Here is a 21,025-nt window from a genome sequence, read left to right on the forward strand (position 1 = left end):
AGTAGTGCCATGAACACCTTTATTTTATGACTTTTTTACTCACCGTTACGTTTTAGTGTTACACCTAAGTTATAAATGAGTGTGAATTTGGGAAATAAACAGGTACTTTTAAAGAAACAACGAAATTATGATTAATTCATTTTTACTTCTTATACCATACTGTACCCAAAACATTTCGGAGACATTTAACAGATAATAAACCATTATAACAGTTATTATTTAGAAGCGCTGTTACAAAATAGCCACTTTACATTACAAAAGGTGTTTAATTTCATGCAGCAGTCAGTTTGTCATGTTGGCAGTTATCTTAAAAATACAAGCTAATTCATAAACACACATTGCAAGGATGGCAATGACAGCATTTTTCAGAACCTTCCGTTAAGAATGGTAACGTGACACCACCGACGGCTGCCACAAGCTCTCTAGTCACTAAAATAAAATTAAATGTAGGCCTACAGAATTAATAATAGTGTGATCTGCCATAAAATGTAGTACCAGCAAGATTACCTAAATAACAAGCAACTATTTTTAAAAGATTGTCGAATACATTTAAAACAAAATGTTCGTCTAATAGTGAATGAGATCTATTTGCATAGTCATATACTATTCTATTGAGTAAGTACTGACATTAGATTATATTTTTATTTAAAATAGCCATCACAAAATGATTAATTATTATCTAAAAAAATAACCCTATTTTAACCTGAAAGCAAAGCAAGATTCGAAAACGTAAAAGTACATTGTAAAAATATGTCTTATCTTATTTATTTAGATTACGAGACTCCTTATCAAAACCTCAAAATATGTATGAAGTTTTTTTTTTACAATAGAAAACAACACCATGAAGCTGTTTGTGATCGAAAGTAGTCGAAACTCTCGCTTAAACTAATCTAATTCTAGTTTTCTGAACGATCCGGCGGTTGAATGAATGTCTTGAGTCAAGTCGTTCTTTTCCAAAGCGTGTAAGTCGACGTACATTTCGTCTAAAGACATTAGAGCTTCGCGTTGCTTCAAGAGATTCCGTTTGAGTTCTTCAATCATGTCTCTGAGGGGGACTGTGCCACCGTACTCCTTCGGCAGTATCGCTGGGTCAACGTGTTTGACCAAATCCTCGCTTGTACGATGGAACTGTGGAACAAAAACGAAATGTGTTATTCACTGGTGTATCCAGTAGCTTCATTATTTATAATCGAAACTAAACAAAGTGTTGTAAAGTACATTTCCTATTAAGATATGCCTGTTCTTAATATTCTTAATATGCGGAAGAGGAATAGATGCACTCGATTAGAAGCGAAAGTCATTTGAAAGCGTTCGTCTAGTAAAGCTACGCCATTCTGAGATATTGATTTGAGAAAACCATTTTTTGTATCTTTACCCACTTCATATTTAGATGGCATACTTCATGTTCATGTTTAAAAAGGACTATCGAAAATTTTGCTGATTCGTTTCGTGCAAAAAGTTTTAGTTGCAAAAACTAAAACTTTTGTTTCAAGTAAATAGGGTAAAAAAAAATGCTTTATAGGATTACCATCACACGATCCTTCAACTTATCGCTAAGTAGAGACACAGCGAACTCGAAGAACTTGACTCCGTAAGCCGGGATGTTCACGAAGTGTGTGCGCTTATGCCTCATGGGAGTTGAGTTCTGTGAAAAAAAAGGTTTTTATAAATTAATAAGCATTCAATATCATCATCAGTCTAAGCTTTATTCTATCATCTGGGCCCCAATCTCGATATTTTCATTTTACAATAATTGGCATTTTGCCAACACAGTTTCGAAATTCAATACGGGGCAGGACACTCACTGTCAATACAATGAATTTAAAGTTATTGTCTTGGGATACTTAGGAGGATATAAAGTCAAATTTAATCCAATTTCCATTTATTTGTTGGCAATTGTAAATAGCAGAATTGGGGCCCTGGGGTCGGCTTTCTTTGTACGTCCAGAAAATAACAGTCGGGTTTCGATCAAACTGACAACTAACTTTTTTGGGTTTTCTCCATACTTTTGTTCGATTAGTTGTGACTCTGGCCGAGACCCATATTTATTAGACTATCCTATTTCTGTAATACTTACTTGTATGCAGTTCAGCATGATGCGGACATCAGTGAGCGACCAGAGGCTGACGTGCGGCATCTGCATGCCGGCTTCATCGTTCACATGTGTGTAGCCCAGCAGCTGTGATCGAGGCTCGTCCAGTAGCAGTTCAACGATCATCGAGTGAACACGTGCCATCACGCAGTTGTCGAACTGGTGAGGGTCGAAGCGGCCTAGGCGGAAATGATATGGACTTTAGTAAAGTGTTGTCGTTTGAGGAGAGATATAGAGTCTGGTAGATGGTGTCCGTTTGTCGAAACAGCACTTATAGATCTTATTACATTTTTAATTTATATCAATTTTTAGGAAAATAATCGTAATTCGTAATAAAATAGCAAAATCAAAGAACTAGTTAAATATTTCCTAGTTCAAGCTGTGGAATTCTTTGATAACAGTCAACTACCTTAATATCAGAGCTTAATATAAGTGCAATGCTGCCCAAACTTCAGCAAAATCGACTTAGAAACCAACCTTGGACTGATTTGAACTCTTTGTTATCTTTCTCTCACATAAAAATGTTCTATTACTTGAGTAGGTATAAAGTATTTTCAGACGCGAAATATCATAATCAACTTACCCATACAGGACAGGACAACCCTCCTGCCTTCCGCATCTCTCTTCGGCAGCGGCACTAAGTACCCTGCATCAATCACAGCAGCAATCTTAGGGTCCAGAGGATCCAGTTTCTGGAACCACTGAGGATACATCTGCCTGATGGTCAAGTACCGCTCTAGCATGGAGCATGCTTGAGGAATCGAGTACTTCTTGGTACGGAGGAACCGAAGAAGGAATGGCGTGTCTGGAATAAAAGTTGAAAGTTAAAAGTTTGTAAGTGAAATACGTGCCGTTTTTGGGTATTTTTTTCGTAGTATTCTAAAACATTTTAAAAATTGGCTGGTAACAAAAGTACTCTATTATTTAAAGTATCAAACAAAACTTTTATGTAAGTATTTTCACTCATTTTTAGTAAGTATCTACATATACGTACAATAACATTACGAAACCCTAAAACACATTGTACATTCAGTTCTCCAACTTAATATAAGGTAAATAACTATTCCACAAACACGCTGCTGAGATCATAAAAGAATTAGGTCACCTAGCACATAATTAAACCCGTGTCCTAGAACATCATAGTATCATTGTGCATTCAGAGACAGCGTCCAAAGGGCTGCACGGTGAAGTAACGGACACATTATTTACATGCCATGTGAGTTGTTTCACAAGTACCTGTCAGGTACATAATTATTATGTTCTTCACACCATCTGGCCTGTTATTAAAGTTCTTATTTATTATATTTCTTAAACTGGTCGTTACGACATTTTGCAATTATGAGCGTACTCAAAGAAAGTTATTACAGGTTTGGAGGATTTTTTTCTGTTGCAACAGTTATAACTCAAATCTGGATTTTTTCTTGCTGATTGCAACATCCATACTGACATTATAAACGCGAAAGTATCTCTGTCTGTCCGTCTATGTCACTTTCACGTCAAAACTACTGAACCGATTGTAATGAAATTTGGTACACAGGAAATTTGAAATTTGGTCTAAAGCTGGGAAAAGGACATAGGCTACTATTTAACTGAAAAAGGGTTGTAAGGTCCGGTAATGTCATGACAGTCACGACATACTTAACGCCATAGAGCACCATCTCACTTCCTGCAAAAGAACAGTAGGTGAATATTTTCTTTCATCTTACCAGTCCGGCATTTCTTGATAGCAGGATGCTTCTCAATGAAATGTCTCATTTGAGCTAAAGCCTGTTCCCTCAGAGCCGGTTCTTCGCGGAGTTCTTTCCTGGCCTGTTCCCTCAGTTCGGGAGGCAGATCTCCCGTCTCCCTCTCCTTGGCTTCGATGATGTGCATCCGATCATCATCCGTCAACCTCGGGGCGTCGAGGATATCCGGTTTCGGTTCGTGTTCCCTTCGGCAATCTTCGGGCTGGAGTACTGAGGTCGCCATTTTGATTCTGTAGAAATGAAACAATAATTTAAAGGTCTTGCCTTAAATATATTTAGGTGTTACATCACTTTTTTTATTAGTCTTACGATGTGTTTAAACAGGGATTCACGCCAACTTAAATAAGCCGAAACGTGCCAATTGTTTGCTCAGAGGCCTCAATTTACAATTATTTGAGTTTAATTAACAATAATTATATACGTGCAAATATCATACGGCCTTCTAAGTTTCGCACTAAGTTGCGAATCACGCAAAGGCAAATTTTCTAAATACTCTTAAAAGTAGGTTAGTGTTTACACACGATTGTATAACATCGTCTGTTACTGTATGCCAACTTCATATTAATGTTCCTTAAATACATCAATGAGATATCAAACTAATAATAGTCTCTGAAGACAATAATCATAAGACAATAATTATATATTCATCATAAACATCAATAAAAGTAGTGAGATTCATAAAAAGACCACATACAACGCACACGACCTTTTCCAGGAGCCTTAGCGGAGAAGAAAACACATTTTTTTTTTTAATAAAATGAGCGGACAAAATTGGGACAAAATATTACGATTTGCATCAGTTCAACCACAGCATGACGCAGCAAACTTGAAACCTTATTGCAAGTTTCTATTTTGCGAGTTCTTTTGGCACCATATTCAAAACAAGGTGAACCTCTACATTAAACTCACAGAAAAACCTTTCAAGGCTCAAAAAATCATTGTGTGACTTTTAAAACCTTCTATCAAATAGGTCGAATGAAATTTTGAAAAGGAAATGTTCGTTTATCGTCGGCAATACTTATCCACCATAGACTAATAACAAAAAAGTAAAATTAAAAAAAAATACATTTGACATTCAAATTTGTTCCCGCCAAATTTACCAGTCATCACACACTGCACAGTTGAAAGTATGAAACACGCTTTTATTTGAATTACATAACGACTACTTGACATGCACTTGACTTCAATACACGGTTTCATTTGTTCTACTCTAGTTTGTATACTCGTTTGTATGTTTGTTGTTTTGTGCTGCAAAAACTTGGGCATGTGACTTGCTTTATCAATGTTATTAAACTTTGTAGCTAGAAAAATGTCCTGTTGCAGAATAAGGATATAAGAGTTATTTTTTGCGAGATCTTTGAGAGTCTCTCCTATTAACATCAACGTTTTTAACTTTGCGCGAGTTTCTAAATAAATGCGAAAAATTAACGACATTCTATTAGAAGTTTTCAAAGAGAAACATAATTATTATGTAGGTGTGTGTGTGGTAGGTATCACGCAAAAATGTGAAAGTAAAAGTTTATTGCCAGGCTTCCGATGATTACTATGAACATTAAAATTCATGTTTTCGATGATGATGACTTTATATTAGATATTAAAATTAACATGTAGTAGAAGCAGACGATGAAAAATTTAAGTTGGAGTAAAAAAAAATTGGGTATTGAAATTTTCAAAAGTCATTTTACAAGCATAAGATACGTACATCTCACATACATGCTAGACATTTATTTACAGCTTTTATATCGATTATAGACTAAAACATTTTTATATTGACGCGCTCAATATAGTTTTTTTACCACACCGGTACACCAAGCTAAAAATAATAATCGATCCAAAACGAATTGATATAAACAAAACTAGATCACTAAAAAGCTAAAAATAACTAATTTTAACATGCGGAATCCTTTAACTAATCATTATAACTGTTGTTATATTCTATTCAGTGCGCGTCCGTCATCTGACCTTCAAACTAGTCTGCTAAAACGAAACTTTCACTAACCACTTTCCCCTTTAGTCCATTACATAGATTTTATTTATGTTCTTATAAATGGCGGCCATGATTTTGTGTGTCAAAATATTTGTTGCAAATTATTAAAAGAATAAACCTTCTTTCTTCTTGTCTCTGGTTGTTTTTTTTTGTTAAGTGATGCCTCGGTGTTATTTAATAAGTTTTGTCAATATTGTTAGGAAGGACGTGTTGTAATACTAGTCTGAGTATCCTGTCATCAAGTAATAAACATTACAAGTGGTAAAACCGTCAAACGTTCATAAATGATTGACTTCAGATTACATAGTAGTAAGTAGGTGGGTTAAGGAACCTATTGTTCTAAGATATCTCAAAGTTGTTCGAACTCCAAGTTAGTGTAAGAGCAAATAAGTACTGATATAAAAAAAACTTAAATACCAAAAAAGAACTTGCAGACTTTGTAATAATAAGTACAGTCAGCAAGGGAAGTCGAAGCATATATTATAAAGCATAAGCATAATTCAAAAGTACATTCTGTTTGATTGTATTCAGGGCCCCAATTCTGCTAAAATTCAGCACGGGGCGGAACACTCACTGTCAATACAGCGAATTTCTAATTATTGTGTAGAAAAAGGCTTGGGAGGAGACGAATAATGTCAAATCCAATCCAATTTCCATTCATTCATTGGCAATTGTAAATAGCGGAATTGGTGCCTAGAACCTTGGAAGTCTGATCTTGTCACCCGACTTCTGTTTTTGCCTGTACTCTACAGAGCACTAGAAACAGCTAATGTATTTAATGCACTAAGTACCGTATAAGTTAAATATCGCGTCGGATATCTTATAACGCGAAATCTAGAACAACGTCCGCACTTTCTCGTTAACTATAATTAAGAAATTGAAAAATTAGCGATTTTTATGCGAGATCTTGTTTTAATGTTAATAATCATTACTCACTTAAGACTTTAAAAATACATGGGTAGGAAGAGGTCCTGAGGTCCAGGGTTATTCAAGTTATGACAACCAATCTTTAACCATGTTACCAAAAAATATTATCGACTTAATTTTGCATGAAGAAAAAAAAACAACAGTGAACTAAACTTTACTTCCTAAACTATTTCGCAAAGGTAACACTCTTATCAGTCAACTGTCAAATTGTTATAAGGTAAAAGTCCCTACAATCGTCCCTAATTTCAAAAGTAGATTTTCATGTATTTATCGAAACTTAAGAAGATACAAAGCACTGTTTGATATGCCAGTGACTGTTCTATCGTTATTATCAATAAACCCATTTGGAGTCGACAAACGTATCGCATACCTACTCAACTTTAACGTCATTGTTTTATATTTTTCATTCGATTTTAGACTTTAATTCTTTTCGTTATGGTTTCTTTTGCTCTGTTTTTTCATTATAGATGTTCCGAACAGACTTATAAAAGACATGGCAATGTACTTAGCCGTGATCACAGGATAAGAGTTTCCTGCCGTTTGTTTTAAGCCCATTGTATTTATTTAGATATAAAAGAAAATTCTATTTTTTACCTTTACCTTTAATCCTGGATTTATATTTTGTATACCTGCTGAGGCGTTATAATTTTCATATAAATTGAGCTAAAGATTTTTTTTTAATGCAGTTTCCCAATTCTGCACAACAATTTCTATCACTATTCCCTTTAACGTTTGATTGTTATCTTTTTTGGAGGTAAAGGTGTTTAATTATTTCTTTTTTTTTTCAATTTTTGAAATTCATATAAATAAATAATATTTAATTAATTTAAAACACGATATACGTTCTCTTCAACATCATCGCAATACAACAAAAAAGGTTCTAATAAAAAAAAACTTTTTAAAAGTGCGTGCACCGAGAGACCAGTATCATTATCATGCGTTACGTTAAACAAACGTATTAAATAATAAGTAAACATGGAACCACATTCCTTTAGCTAATTAAACACTCATTAGAATGGCTAATCGATTATATTTCGTGTTAACTGAAGTTCATGTGATTACATGCGAAGTGATTAGTATTTAAGTACCTGAGAGGTAATGATTTCGTAACCGTAATTAGGTCATAATTCGTAGATTCTGTTAAAGTTCTAGATATATTAAAGATTTAAAAAATTGGTTGAATTAAAAAAGCTGTGTTGGAAAATATTACTTAAAGTTTTTTTAGGGATAGATACTGTATAATATCACCGAGATGAAAAGTATGAAAACTTTATAAACCAATAAACAAAAATCTTCATAAATAAATTAGTAACACAATCTTTCCATCGGTGATTTTCTTTTACAGTTTTCAAAACTAAATTCACCACTGACACTGAAAGCATTTACTATTAGCCGCATTACGATCTATTACAGCTCTTAAATCCCAGTCTAGATTTATCGAAAACTTGCTAAACTATTACTTAAACTAAACTTACTTTAAAATACTACCTATGTAAAGCACGTGGCTTAAAATTAAGGCAAAAGAAACAAAACAATGCTTTTCCTATTATAATTACCTCTCATTAATTATAACTTAAAAAAAAAACTAATAAAAGCCAACTACAGAACTATGCTTAAGGAAGACTTTGCAACTACTTTATCTATGAAAAATATAAATAAGAAGCATAGACCGCGCAATCAAAACAACAAACTTAGAATAGGTAAACGCACCAATCACGTCGTATCTATCACATTTTCAATAAATTAAAGGGTGAACACCACTGTTGTCGGCACGTCACACGACAAAGGTAGGCCAAGTCGTACTGGCTGTGCTCGGTCGATGCACCCGATCGACACCGTTAGCTCCCGAAATATTGCGACATACGGCAAGCCCTCCGTGATTCACGGAATAACGTAGCTTTATAAGTATTTTGTATGTAGGGTATTGCCCTGCAAATGAAGAAGAATAATATTTGTCTTGACAGCCTATAGGGTGTAGCCTGCAGGTAATTGTTTCGACTAATTGAGTTAAAAAACTTTCTTTGAAAAGTAATTATGAGCATAAGAATAACTTTTTTGTGTAGGTAAGTAAACCTGAAAAACTGAAAATTTCCCCAAAAATAAAAATAGGGACTGAAATCGTTATATTTTTTTCTAGAAAATATAAACTGTGTACCATAACAAATACTAAATCAATAAAAACGGTACACATACTATTACCCCCTAGAGTCAACGCCTAAAGATAAAAATAAACTAACCTTTCAAACTGAATTTGGAGAGCCATACATCAAACACAGCTACTTAGATGTTATCTTAACGTAAGCACACTTGAGCTCCTGCATCCAAAAGCTTAATACAGCTACCGAAAAAAGAACATTAATATCTTCGGTCATTTCACTAACTACGTCCCGCGGTATTGCTCGGAACGTTTCCGTGTTTTTGTCATATCAAGAAATATCGTGACCGATAAGATGAGTTACTACCACAAACTTAATTAAAGTCCTTTTGGCATGGAATTTTAAAGAGCACGAGTGACAGTTACAAAATTTTTCGTTTTGAAAATTCACTACGAACCTTGTAGCAAGTTGTGTGGTTTTAGCTATGTAGTCACCATCGCTGTGGACTTATTGTAAAAGAAACAAAAATATCAGATTTGTTCATCTAGATAATAATTGAATATTATACCTAAGAGAACTAGTGTTTCTCAAGTTAATTTTTCACAAAGCAAAATTTACAGAGAGCAACAAGTGTGTGGATGAAACAAAAAGGAGTTGCATCTTGTCACAGATCGTTTTATTTTCATAATACATTTACTAATTGATAAAAGTAAAGACAAACTCACACGCTAATAAAATTTCGCGCATCTATCGTAGTCTGGAGTCCTACTGAGTGAATGACGATAGAATCTCTATTATTTCCCAGAGAGAATACAGACGTAGGCGTCAATGGCCATTGTCGTGACACACGACAGTTGTTACTAGCAGTCGTAAAGCCGAAAGACTTTACCGGTCTTTGTTTAAATGTTGTATCTTGCACACTGCGGTTACTGAATTACAGTGTCTTTAGGATATCGCGGTATATGGAAGTCCTATCGTCCTAGTTGCACGCTTCCTCAGCAGTAAATTTTTATAACGATTGTATAGGTAGTAGGTATTCAATAGATGGCGCAATTTATCATATCATTTTTAGGTTTTTACTTATACAGCTACCGAATTTATGGATTGTGTGTAATGTTAAATAGAGTATTTCTATTAATGGTACTGACAAACTGGGTAAAAATAGTCAATAAAATTACCGACAATGCTTAGCAGATCTCGATCGAAAAGAAAGTAAATTTACAAAAATGATACCTACAAAAAGGTTGACACGAAAACTGGCTTAACTAACACTCAATAAATTATTCCTTACAAAAAATACATCATCATCATCTAACAAAACATAATTGTTCTCAGACAAATTCAATCTTAAGTCAATAAAAATATGTGATTAAAATTTACAAGTTATAGTAAAGTTACATGAAGACTCATAAGTCGTAACAGTTGTGTAAGAAATAATGCTCGGATAATGTGGAATATGGTTCTTACGTCAATCATCTATTTTCCATAATATCTATACATATGTAACATTATATCGACGTAGACTAATGACATAGGTTATTTGAATATAGCTTGTATTTACGATGACATTTTTTTTACAAGATTACTTGATTTAGCCTCATAATATTGTATTATTGGTTACTAATATTTTCCTGAAAATTATCTACAGAAATTGGCTAAAAATTATTCAAATTAGCGCTTGAATTCCCTATAGCCTACAATATCATTACAGGTATGAAAATGAATTAGCCGCGGACAAGAAAACGAGTATATTATTTAAACGGCCTAGTCCACGAGGCTTAAGAGTATCAGGTATCGGAAGAAGATAACTCCAGTGTCAAACAGGTCGTTACAATTCAAAGGTAGTAAATAAAACAGCGAGTAATGCAATCGTTACTATAAAGTGCGGATAATAGGTCCCTTCACCCCACTTTGGATGATACGATCGGATCGTTGACAAATGATTTCATTTAACTGATATATTTTACTGGATTCAGACTTTTGTTTGTGTTTTACTTGGTAATAATATAGAGCGCTCTGTTTAAACTTTTAAAGACATGTTATTTACCAAACGAAAGTTCAGTTAAGTAGTATTTTTAAAAAAGCTTGGATTTTTCTTCTTTTTATTTTCGGAAATTTAAGAGTTTAACAATGGCACTCAGGCACCTATTTACTTTTATTCGTTTACTTACAGAGGCACAGGCAGTGGTTACAAAATCCTATTAGCTTGGACCGCCACTCCCTTCTATTACAACATTGTGAACGAAGTACTTAACCAACAAGAAATCATTGTAGGCCAACCTTTTGTCTAGCAAGCTGGCACATAAGAAAGAGAAAAAACAAACATTAAAAATAAATAGACTTCGCTTAAGTGACAGTTGGCTGTACGATTTATTGAATGTAAAATATGCATTTTTGGGGAGTCCTACAATTAGAAGTAACAAGAAATTATTATGCTAAACGGAGCTGTTTAAAAATGAACTTCAATTGTTCATAAAAGTCCAATTTATTTCATCTTTAAGTTAACACATCAATTTTATCTCAGACTTGAATACCTTCATATTGACTTTCAGGGTAAACACAATAATATGCAAATGAAGTCATGCAATTAATAAACGGCTTTGTATCTAAACATAAAGACTTAGAACCTAGTTTAGAACATACGCGCAAGCGAACTTTTAAGGTAACAACCCAAACAATCGTCCACCAAATAAAATTTGATGATCGTTTGTCACAACTATCAGAACTGTCGTCATAATATGACTCACGAAACAATTGAAAGCGTGGAAACTGACATTATTATTTCGCTTTAAATTTAAAAAAGAAAAAGATAGTTACGAAAATGTTTTTTTGTGAAAAAAGTAGCTGTGTAATGTTTGGAAAGTGGGGCTCGCGGTCGATGCTCTTGGCCGGGTCCCGTTACTGCCGAATCGCGACGTCCTGTGGGACACCATACCAGTTTTGGACTCCTTTGCATTATCACCCGTATGGAGTGTGTAATAAGTCCCCTGGGGCCTACTACCACCTCTTAAAATAATGCTATTGTAGCTGTGGAAAAGAGATGCTGCTCTACACCGTGTATTGTGTTATTGCGCTTACACAATTGCTATAGTATAACTTTATGAGATAGTGTTAGGCCAATGTATGAAAAAACCAGTAAAAACTGTACTTCTTTCAACAAGGCCTGATTAATAGGGACAGTTAAAGATTGTATAGTGTTTTTATCTTTTAATTGATTGGGCTTTTAATTTTATTATTATTGACGCATTCTTAATACCTTTTTGGGTTGACCATTTACCTTATTAATTGTTCGAATCAAATATAATATCAAACAATTCCCTTTTGACTAAATAAATAATTCAGTTATAAATATCACAAAGGCATGTCTTATCTTCCATCTGTCGTACTTTTTCCAACCGCCATAAAAAATACTACTCACAACACTCCGTACGCTTCTCAACTATTAATTAGATCTTACATTTTTATCCTACGTGACGCCCATCGTAAGGTGTCGGAGCTTATTCATAGCTCATCCATGCGTCCACATGTCCGCCCTTTTGTCAAACCGTGCTAAACCCATTAGCGACCATGTACAGAACCAATTATATTAACACAATGTGTACTTAAATGCATCTGTGTGGAAACTGCCGCTGATTTATTTGTATTGACTGGCTTTAGTGATGAGTTCCTGATTCGATGACATTGACTTAAAGTGTGTCGGTTTGTTTGTGACGTCATTTACAACCCTAATTAGATTGGTTCACTGCGTTTACGCGGCTACGTGTCTTTTTTTTGGAGTAAAAGATGTGTGAAAGGTGTTTTTAAATTAACATAAATCATGGTTTATAAGTTTTAAATTGGTAGTTACTTTAGATATTTTTTTTGGATCGTTGCAAGTTTAATGAAGTAGTTCCTTCACATTATTTTTTTTCAGATATATTTCAAGTTATTTCTATTATTCGAGCCCAACCAAACGTGCATTAACATTTTTTTCTGTAATGACACCTTACTCCAAATAAAATAACGCAACGCAAATCACTTAAAATTCCTTTGAACCAAAAAAACCACTGACGAAGATAACGACATAACAATTTGGGCACAAAACCCAAGCTAGTTGAAAAATAAATGACATCACGACACCGCGTTTCATATTTTGCAACAATCAATAAAAAACTCAATAAGATTCGTCTTAAAGCAACATCTTATACAAGCACGCAGTGAAAGTCTTGGCCAGCAGACCAGAATGGGGACAAGTGAGTCAGTTTGACTGAACCACTGCACACGTATGAGCATGGAGGACGCATGGCAAAGCTCGCATCCGCAAGCATTTATAAATGCACTAAATAAAAACATGCTCCAAATTTAGACAAGTATACCACAAAAAAAAAACAATTGTTCAGACTTGAACTAGTGTGAGAAAAACCTCTTTTGTTAAAAACCAAATCGTTACGCTCTTTAATTTTGCAATGAATTCGTGAAATTCACAAAAGCTTTTTCATCAAACAATTCTGTGAATGCGGCGGCAAAATTTACTGTTCATGCATCCACTTTGTACATATTCGCTTGAATAAAATAAATGTTAAGTAAATTTTACCTAATGCGGTTCCCCGCTGTCTATAAACAAGTCTGTAACTTTTCTAAAACGGGTTACTTACAAGTATTATGACCCCGTTGAGCCCCGGAAGACTGTTTCTGAGATTTATTCGTAAGGCCCAAGTTTGTCAGTAATTTACGGAAAGTATCTAACATCAGTGCGTCTACACCGGTGTTAGATACCAAGACGTTGTGTTAGAGCGATAAATTGTTACACCCAGGTTCACACGGTAAATACCGAGTCTCGGCGATAAACTAGATTCTACTTAATTTAATCTCTATTTAAGTTTTAGTAGACTTTAATCGGACAAGGAATGGTCTTAGTGTTAATTAATGTTGGCAATTTAACTTCGATTTTTCAGACTTTTGGGGTTTCTGAAACGCGTGTATTTCGGTGTACCATTCACTTAAGGAGATTCAATTTAGAAAATCGAATAATATTATAACAGATTTTGAAAGTTTTTCACAATCTGGAATCTGGGATTAACATTTTAAACACCAGTATCCCAGTACGCCCATAAATACCACTCCCATTTTACTCTCGTAACTGTGTAGTAAAACCAGTATAAAACTGGGTGGAGGGTTACCACTAGTTATTGCATAAGTACGTACTAATGTAGGTTATCGAAACGTCTAGAGTCTAACAGGTACAGCGTTACCTATTCCAAATGTTTTGCGAAACCTCTCCAGTTGAGATCGTTCTTACGTAAATAAATATTAACAAGTAGACTTCGATCTTAGTTCGTTGACTTATTTTACTTTTCTTTGACAAAGTATTGCTGTATTATTTGTTTCAAAACAATAATTTTGTCAAGAATTTTTTTATAAATTGAAATGGTGTTATGTAATTTTATTGGACTAAGGGTAGCCTCGTTATTGTTTTTTTTTTCAACGAAAATTTCACGCCTGATTGGGTACTAACGAACTGCAAAATATTACGTTTTATTAACTTTTACTGCCTTTATATACCTACAATCTACATTTTTACAATGTATCTAAAACCAATCATTCTTTAACTCCTATTTGAAAAAAATTGTTGACAAATTCCAACAATTTACCAATACTAGATAGACAATATTTCCGACTTGTTCTATTGACTCCGTTACCACATATTACTTAATAGCTCTATATTATGTCACAGTAACAAAACAAATCCGGCTTTACACCAAGTGCCAGTAAAATAGCACTAAGGACAACGGATTGGCAGGCCGTTTTACAATGACCTTGTACTAAGGTGCCAACCTAGTGTTTAATTTAAAAGGATTGCCTAGAAAACATATTTACCTGCCTGTTGACTCCACTGACAGCGAGTGTCAAAGCGAGACGAACGACGCATTCCCAGAGACTGTTTGACAAGTCAATATTGAAACGACAGATTTTCCTACCGAGTAGTTTTTGTTTGAACTTGTAAGATCATGCCAGCAAATATGATGCGGAAGAGCCACTACTGATGGATTCTGAATGCTGTGTTGTCTGGTTAGCAACAAAAGTTGTAGGATATATTTGGAATAACTCTTAAATTTAGTCCTAGTCTTAGCGATAAGACCGACCATTTTGGCACCATGTGACTATTTATTTGTATCCAATCCTGTACTTATGTGGTGTGCAATCAAGAATATTCTACCTTTCTATCTAGAATACTAATAAAAGTGTTTTCTAAGATTAAACAAATGGGCGGGATAAGCTGATCTTAGTCCTCAGTTATTGTTGTAGTGATGGTGAATCTATTCTTTAAATCCGATATTGCTTTTGTTGCTGACTACTAACTTTGCCGTCAAATAGATTTAAAACCTTTTGACTCGTCTCATATTTAGACAGCTAGGTACTTCCTACATTATATACCTTTTACTTATTCTCTGACATATAAGATATTGCGAGCTTTTATTTAACTAATAAGGTTGCAAGAATTTCATGAGAGGGTAATATTAAAATCATGTTATGGATTAAGTGGGTCATAGAAAGGTTAACCGAGCATTTCGGTAATTTTATTGGAATGGTTCGACTTCTACCTTTTTGTAAAAATAAATCAATAGAGATTCTCCCGGGGAATCATTATAAAAATAAAATTAAGACAAAATTACTGTCTTAAACTCCATTACGGCAGTTAAATAAACCCAGAAGTAAATGAAGCTGGAAATAATTCGACATTAAGGACTGCCCACATGAAACATTTCAGGATACTTTCTATTCTTTTATTAATTTGCGTACCTTCAAAATATTCTAGTAAGTTTTTAAGCCATACTCCAAAAATATCATAAGCTTGTCCTTCACATCTCCATAGCTCTACACATCGTGAACGTTTTGAACGCTCGTTGGCACATCAACACCATTACTCTATGGTTGGGTAACTGAGTTTTCCGAAACCTTGAAGCAAGTCGCATTTTATTAAGCAATTCCATCGACAAGTTGCGTACACATTATTGAGTGTAATTTCTTATTAGGTACCTTTAATTGCGAAGTGAGTACTTATATTGATTAATTACAGTTTGATTTGCGACATCTTTGAAGTTTGTGGAATTATTAGAGAATGTTGAGAATGAGAACGTTTATTGATTTAGTTTTATAAAAACAGAACTGTTTTATACATTTTAATGCAAATAATTTTGGGTTTTAAACGTGCTTTCTTGGTATAATTTATGTAAGTACAAAAGTCTAAAAGCAGACGTAGCTTTGTACAGCCTGGAAAAAAAATCTGGTGTGCTAGTTTTCTTACGACTTTTTCCTGTATCGTTTTAATCAAGTAATAATTACTTTGTAAGACACATATGCATTCTTACGTGGCAAGATTAAACTTCCTCTCTTCTTAACACGCTTTTATTTTACTTAAACTTTGCTGTGCCTGACAGGGTCCATAATTTGTATCTAAATTTTATTATACCTTTACCACCTGTAATTGTACGTTATGGATTGCAATAAGCGATTTTGATTTGATTTGGCAGTCAAGCGTCGCCTTTGCTATCACTTCTTCATTTGTAAAACAGCTATAGAGGTAGATCTAAGCAATTACAATCACCCAGCCACATGACATATTCAATCTTTATTTAAACTCTTTCAAATAACCCCAAATAGTTATGACATCACACATAATTCCAGATAAAAGCTAGCTATAGCTGAACAGCGCCATGAAATTGTTTACAAATACTATTTTTATCTTAAAATTGTAAACAATTATAAATGAAAACAGGTGAAACATACAGCGAAGTTGCGAAAGATAATATTCTAGACTAGAATATAGTTTTTAGTATAATCATGATGGCATATGCACATAGCTGTCGAAACGAGGAGTAACCTCTAGTTCCTTTGTAAATGATACGCGCATTTATCGGGATTGCTCGACTAGTTTCGGACCCAACCGGAGTCCTTAATCATGAGCTGACGCCGCAGCGGGTTCACTAGCCAAACAGTTCGACTCGCGACGTGAGTAAACTTTTGTATGCTGCACTTAAGTATGAATGTCTAGTCTTATAATAATAATGAGAATGATAGTCAATAGATAGGCTGAGGATGATCCAGAAAGAGATAGAACTATTGTAAAAGTTAGCATTAGAAAGAAAGGAGTAAATTCTGAGTCACGAGTAATGTCTCGCATAAGACTTTTCTCATCTAGTTTGTAGTAAAACAAACTAAACATCAAATTCCATGTCTGCATCGGAGAAAGGATGAAGTCACAGTTTTTGATAAGTGGCAACACAATATTCGGAAGGCTCATTAAAAAACGAAGATTATATTATTGTGTTTATCAAAAAACAAGCAACTTGCTCTACGAAGTATTTTTAGACGCTACAGAAACCTACTTTAGATTTAACAATAAAAGTGACTCCCACGAAAGAAAGTAACAAACGAAAGAGGTTTTACTTTCAACAATAAGTCAGTATTCAGACCTACTTTACTTAAAAAATAAAGTGAAACATTTTGCCACCTAGGGAAGATAGAAAAATAATTGCGATAATGACCGCTTGTTCACAGCGCTACATTTTACGGAATTATAGCTTCGGCAATGGATTGCTCTCGTTTTACTTTATAACAGAAATAAATAGTTAAATACGTTATTCTATGAAGAGATGTTAAAACATAATAAGAACATCCTAAGACTCTGTTTAATCTATTTCTAATCCAGAATGAAACATTCCACAAACTTTATTGAGGAATTGTATTGTAATCGTTTTCGCCTTATATCTACCTGGTAAAAGAGAATAAAGAAGAAAGATAGGTAAAAAACTCACACACCCAGAGCGGAGGAGACCATGACATTTTCAGCAGGAAAAAAGTTATCCAGATACAGTTCTATCAGTGTTGTATGATGCACAAACATAGCTATCCAGCCATTCGCGTGTATAGTAATTTGAGGAGGTACGTAATCTAATATGTATTGAATGCGATCCTGTTAACCCAGTTGTACGTGATTTGTTCATAAACTCCCAAAAACAGTAGTAAAGTAGTTACGATAAGACAAATAGTTCACTACGAGGTATTTCCTAAAAAGTGAGACGCTACCAGTGAGATTAGGAATCTATCTCAAAATAATTCGAGAAAAATCTTAACAGGTCATATAAAATTCAACGTGGAGGATAACCTATAATTATTATATTCCTGCACAGCCAGTTTCGATGTGGTGGACCATAAATTTAATCAAAAAGGTCAATAATTAAAGGAGTCAATATAATGGTCATCAGGAAGTTGACATTGTAACGTGGCCTTCGTCCGGCTCATTAACTTTTTTAAGGATCCCTTGGTGTAAGTTTTAAGAAGCAAAACCTTTAAGAGGAACCTTCTTGATATTTCGTTACGATAAAATATTAAAAGGTCCATCATTAACTTTAAAGTTCTTCCTGTTTTGAGGTCAGAGGTATTTTACTGAGCATTATTGAGATGTTTACGTTAAGCTTACCTGTTTTTGGGCTGTTAAATTCAATTCCTTTGCAATGGACACAAAAGGAGTAGGTACCTATTCTGTTCAAAGCTAAACTTATCATCAAAATTTCAAAATAAATGTAGGTATGTTTCCACATGACTAGAGAAAAGACTTTCAACTTTATTAAAGATGAATCTTAATTAATTGTCACGTGAAATTAACTAATTAATGAGAAGATGAAACCTTGAAAAGCAAACAGTACTAGAATGCTTTTAAATGATCTTAGAACTGTCTGAATAAATATCAGTCCCAATTTTTAACGAACGAACGAAAAAACATAACTTTTTAACTTGATACCAAGCCCTGGAAGACCTAAGAACTCACCTATTAAATGACCAGGTTAATTGCTTAATTATTCGAATGCTATGCCTTATTTAGCATAGCATTAAGCATTAGCAAACTAAAATAGAGAAACAAACAAACACACAATATACTAAGAATTTTAGTTGTGTTCTTAGTTTTTTTTTTTATCTTCTACACATTTCCATGCAGCGGAATCAGCCTCAGGTAAAAAAGTAAATAGGGTACCAAAATAAACTATGAAAGCAAAAAAAAAGTTCTCTAAAATCTAGTATCTACAACTAACATAAATCGAGATTGAAACGCATACTATATTTTGCTAAAACTTAATACGATATTAACTGTACACGTAATTACAATATTTAAATATTAAAAATAAATCAAAAATTAAAAATAAATACCTGAAAAGCGTTGAAAATTCCAAACAGCCAAACGACGGGTGTCCCACTAAGGATTTTCACAAAATTACCTAAGTAATAGAAATAGTTCACTGAAGTTAACACTCAGAAAAAAAAACAAGATTTTTTTAACGTGCGATGGTCCTACCCACCGCACCGAGTGTCGCTCAAACACTGAGATAGGTACAACAATGTACGCTATGTTCACCGCGCGGACTTCACAATCTAATCGAAATAAATGCAATTTCTGCGCATAATAAATACAAAATGAGCATAGCAACGGACAATGCAAAAAGCCTTATTTAGGAATCATAAACCAGGATCAGTGTTCCATTTTCAAAAAGATGGCGCGATTTCTCTGATTGGTCGGTTCTCGACCGGTTCTCATTGATTGGTCATCTCGGCGCGCCGTTTTCCCTAACTTTCTTTGACCCCGATTATCGAGTCGGTACATTTTGTTCGTGATTGCATTTTGATAGAATTTTAATGCAACCGTTCTGATTGCTTGTTGGTAGCTAGAAAAGGTGATTAAAATATTTAAAGAATATGGATTTTCTACTATCCTGTTTTTTCTTCTCGAAACTCACTTATCCAAGGGTGTTTATTCAGAGATTAAGTTATAAAATGACCTAACTTAGGTCACACATTAATTATCTTCTTACCTATTCATTTGGATTACATGAATTACATCCTACCTATATCTTCTGGTTCATTTTATAGGCTGTTTAAGAAAACATACGGAACCATGCGCAAAATTAAAAAGAAAAAGAAACGATGAAATCGTGAGTTAATAAATTGCATTGACATAAATATTATAATGCACCTGTGAATCTGAGAATATATTTTCACATGGGTAAATTCCCACACAAGGCCAAAATAATTTCGTCAGCAATACAGAGGCCATCCAGTAGTTATTTTATGTCATTTTTTGTACTCTTTTTTTGTCATAACTTTCTACACTGATAATGACATAACTTTTGCGTGAATAAAATTAGACACAGTTTTTTATCATGCTTTTATACCAATATATTTTTAGATTAGTCTAGTTTCAACGGCTCCATCCTAAAAGAATACGAGTTGACCTACGTTTCACAACGAGACCGCCTTTACTGTAGGCACATGCATTTGTAGGAAAATCACTAAGCTAGATTTTCCAACAAATGCAAACTAAAAAACGATCAACCTACTTACAGGTTACTCATTTTTTCTAATAAAACGTCGTGACGAGCGTTAAAGTATACATCACACTTTAATCTAGTCTCCTCTCGCTGCGGGCGCTGAATAAACGTTGATAACGTAAATATTCCGATAAAAAAGCTAAAGGCTGCATGCTTGGGACATACATGATATAATATAAATCGAAACTAACGGCTAAATTAGCTCCCTCTATCCATCTGATAATTATGTTTTTTTATCTTATACTAAAAATAACAACGTCATTTCGACCATAATCTCCGTCAAAGTGTAACAACACTCGTCAGCTAATAGAGGGCTATTGCGCAAAGGCACACAAGCCTTCAGCCTAATTCGTATGCAATTTGAAGTGACAGATTATTCAGCGGATGCGTTACATTAACACAACAGCCAGATGTTGCATGTGGCGTGCATGACGGCCTTGTAACAGATGTGAACCGAGAAGTTAACGCTCGCGGTTCAAGGTACCTGCGTATTTTATTGTTCAACGAAGCTAGAATGAAACTCTGCTAATTGAAGACAATTTTCTTTTAAGGCACAATGTTTTATAAATTATTTGTAGGTTTTTTCGGGTGTAGAAAGAATTCCACCCTTATGACTGTGCAGTGGTATCAAAAATCTCATAGCCAAGACTTGTACCTACTAAATATCATGCATATAAAAATCCAAAGCGGTGTAAAAGTGTCGAAGTTGGTATAACTAACATTGTGACACAGGGATTTTCATGAAATTCTGCATAAAGAAGGTGCCAGTACCAATAAATGTAAAAAGAATTCAATTAAAAAAAATCTGTTTAAAAATA

The 21,025-nt window shown here is 34.2% G+C and overlaps 1 protein-coding gene across 2 annotated transcripts; it reads right to left on the reverse strand.

Moving 5' to 3' along the window:
- Window positions 1–125: 125 nt before the first annotated feature.
- On the reverse strand, window positions 126–19,436 carry LOC113494171 (retinaldehyde-binding protein 1-like). Of its 2 annotated transcripts, none has more exons than XM_026872378.1 (6): window positions 19,033–19,436; window positions 3,799–4,067; window positions 2,676–2,897; window positions 2,078–2,271; window positions 1,529–1,645; window positions 126–1,128 (listed from the first exon to the last, which is right to left on the reverse strand). In XM_026872378.1, exons 2-6 carry the CDS (start codon window positions 4,058–4,060, stop codon window positions 886–888), a joined length of 1,038 nt encoding a protein of 345 aa, XP_026728179.1. In that variant the 5' UTR covers window positions 4,061–4,067; window positions 19,033–19,436; the 3' UTR covers window positions 126–885. The 2 variants fall into 2 exon arrangements, with proteins under 2 accessions (XP_026728179.1, XP_026728180.1); XM_026872379.1 differs by lacking the exon at window positions 19,033–19,436 and adding an exon at window positions 8,462–8,856.
- Window positions 19,437–21,025: the final 1,589 nt, after the last annotated feature.

This window comes from Trichoplusia ni, chromosome 5 (genome assembly GCF_003590095.1).
Source record: "Trichoplusia ni isolate ovarian cell line Hi5 chromosome 5, tn1, whole genome shotgun sequence".
Taxonomy (NCBI): Eukaryota; Metazoa; Arthropoda; class Insecta; order Lepidoptera; family Noctuidae; genus Trichoplusia; species Trichoplusia ni.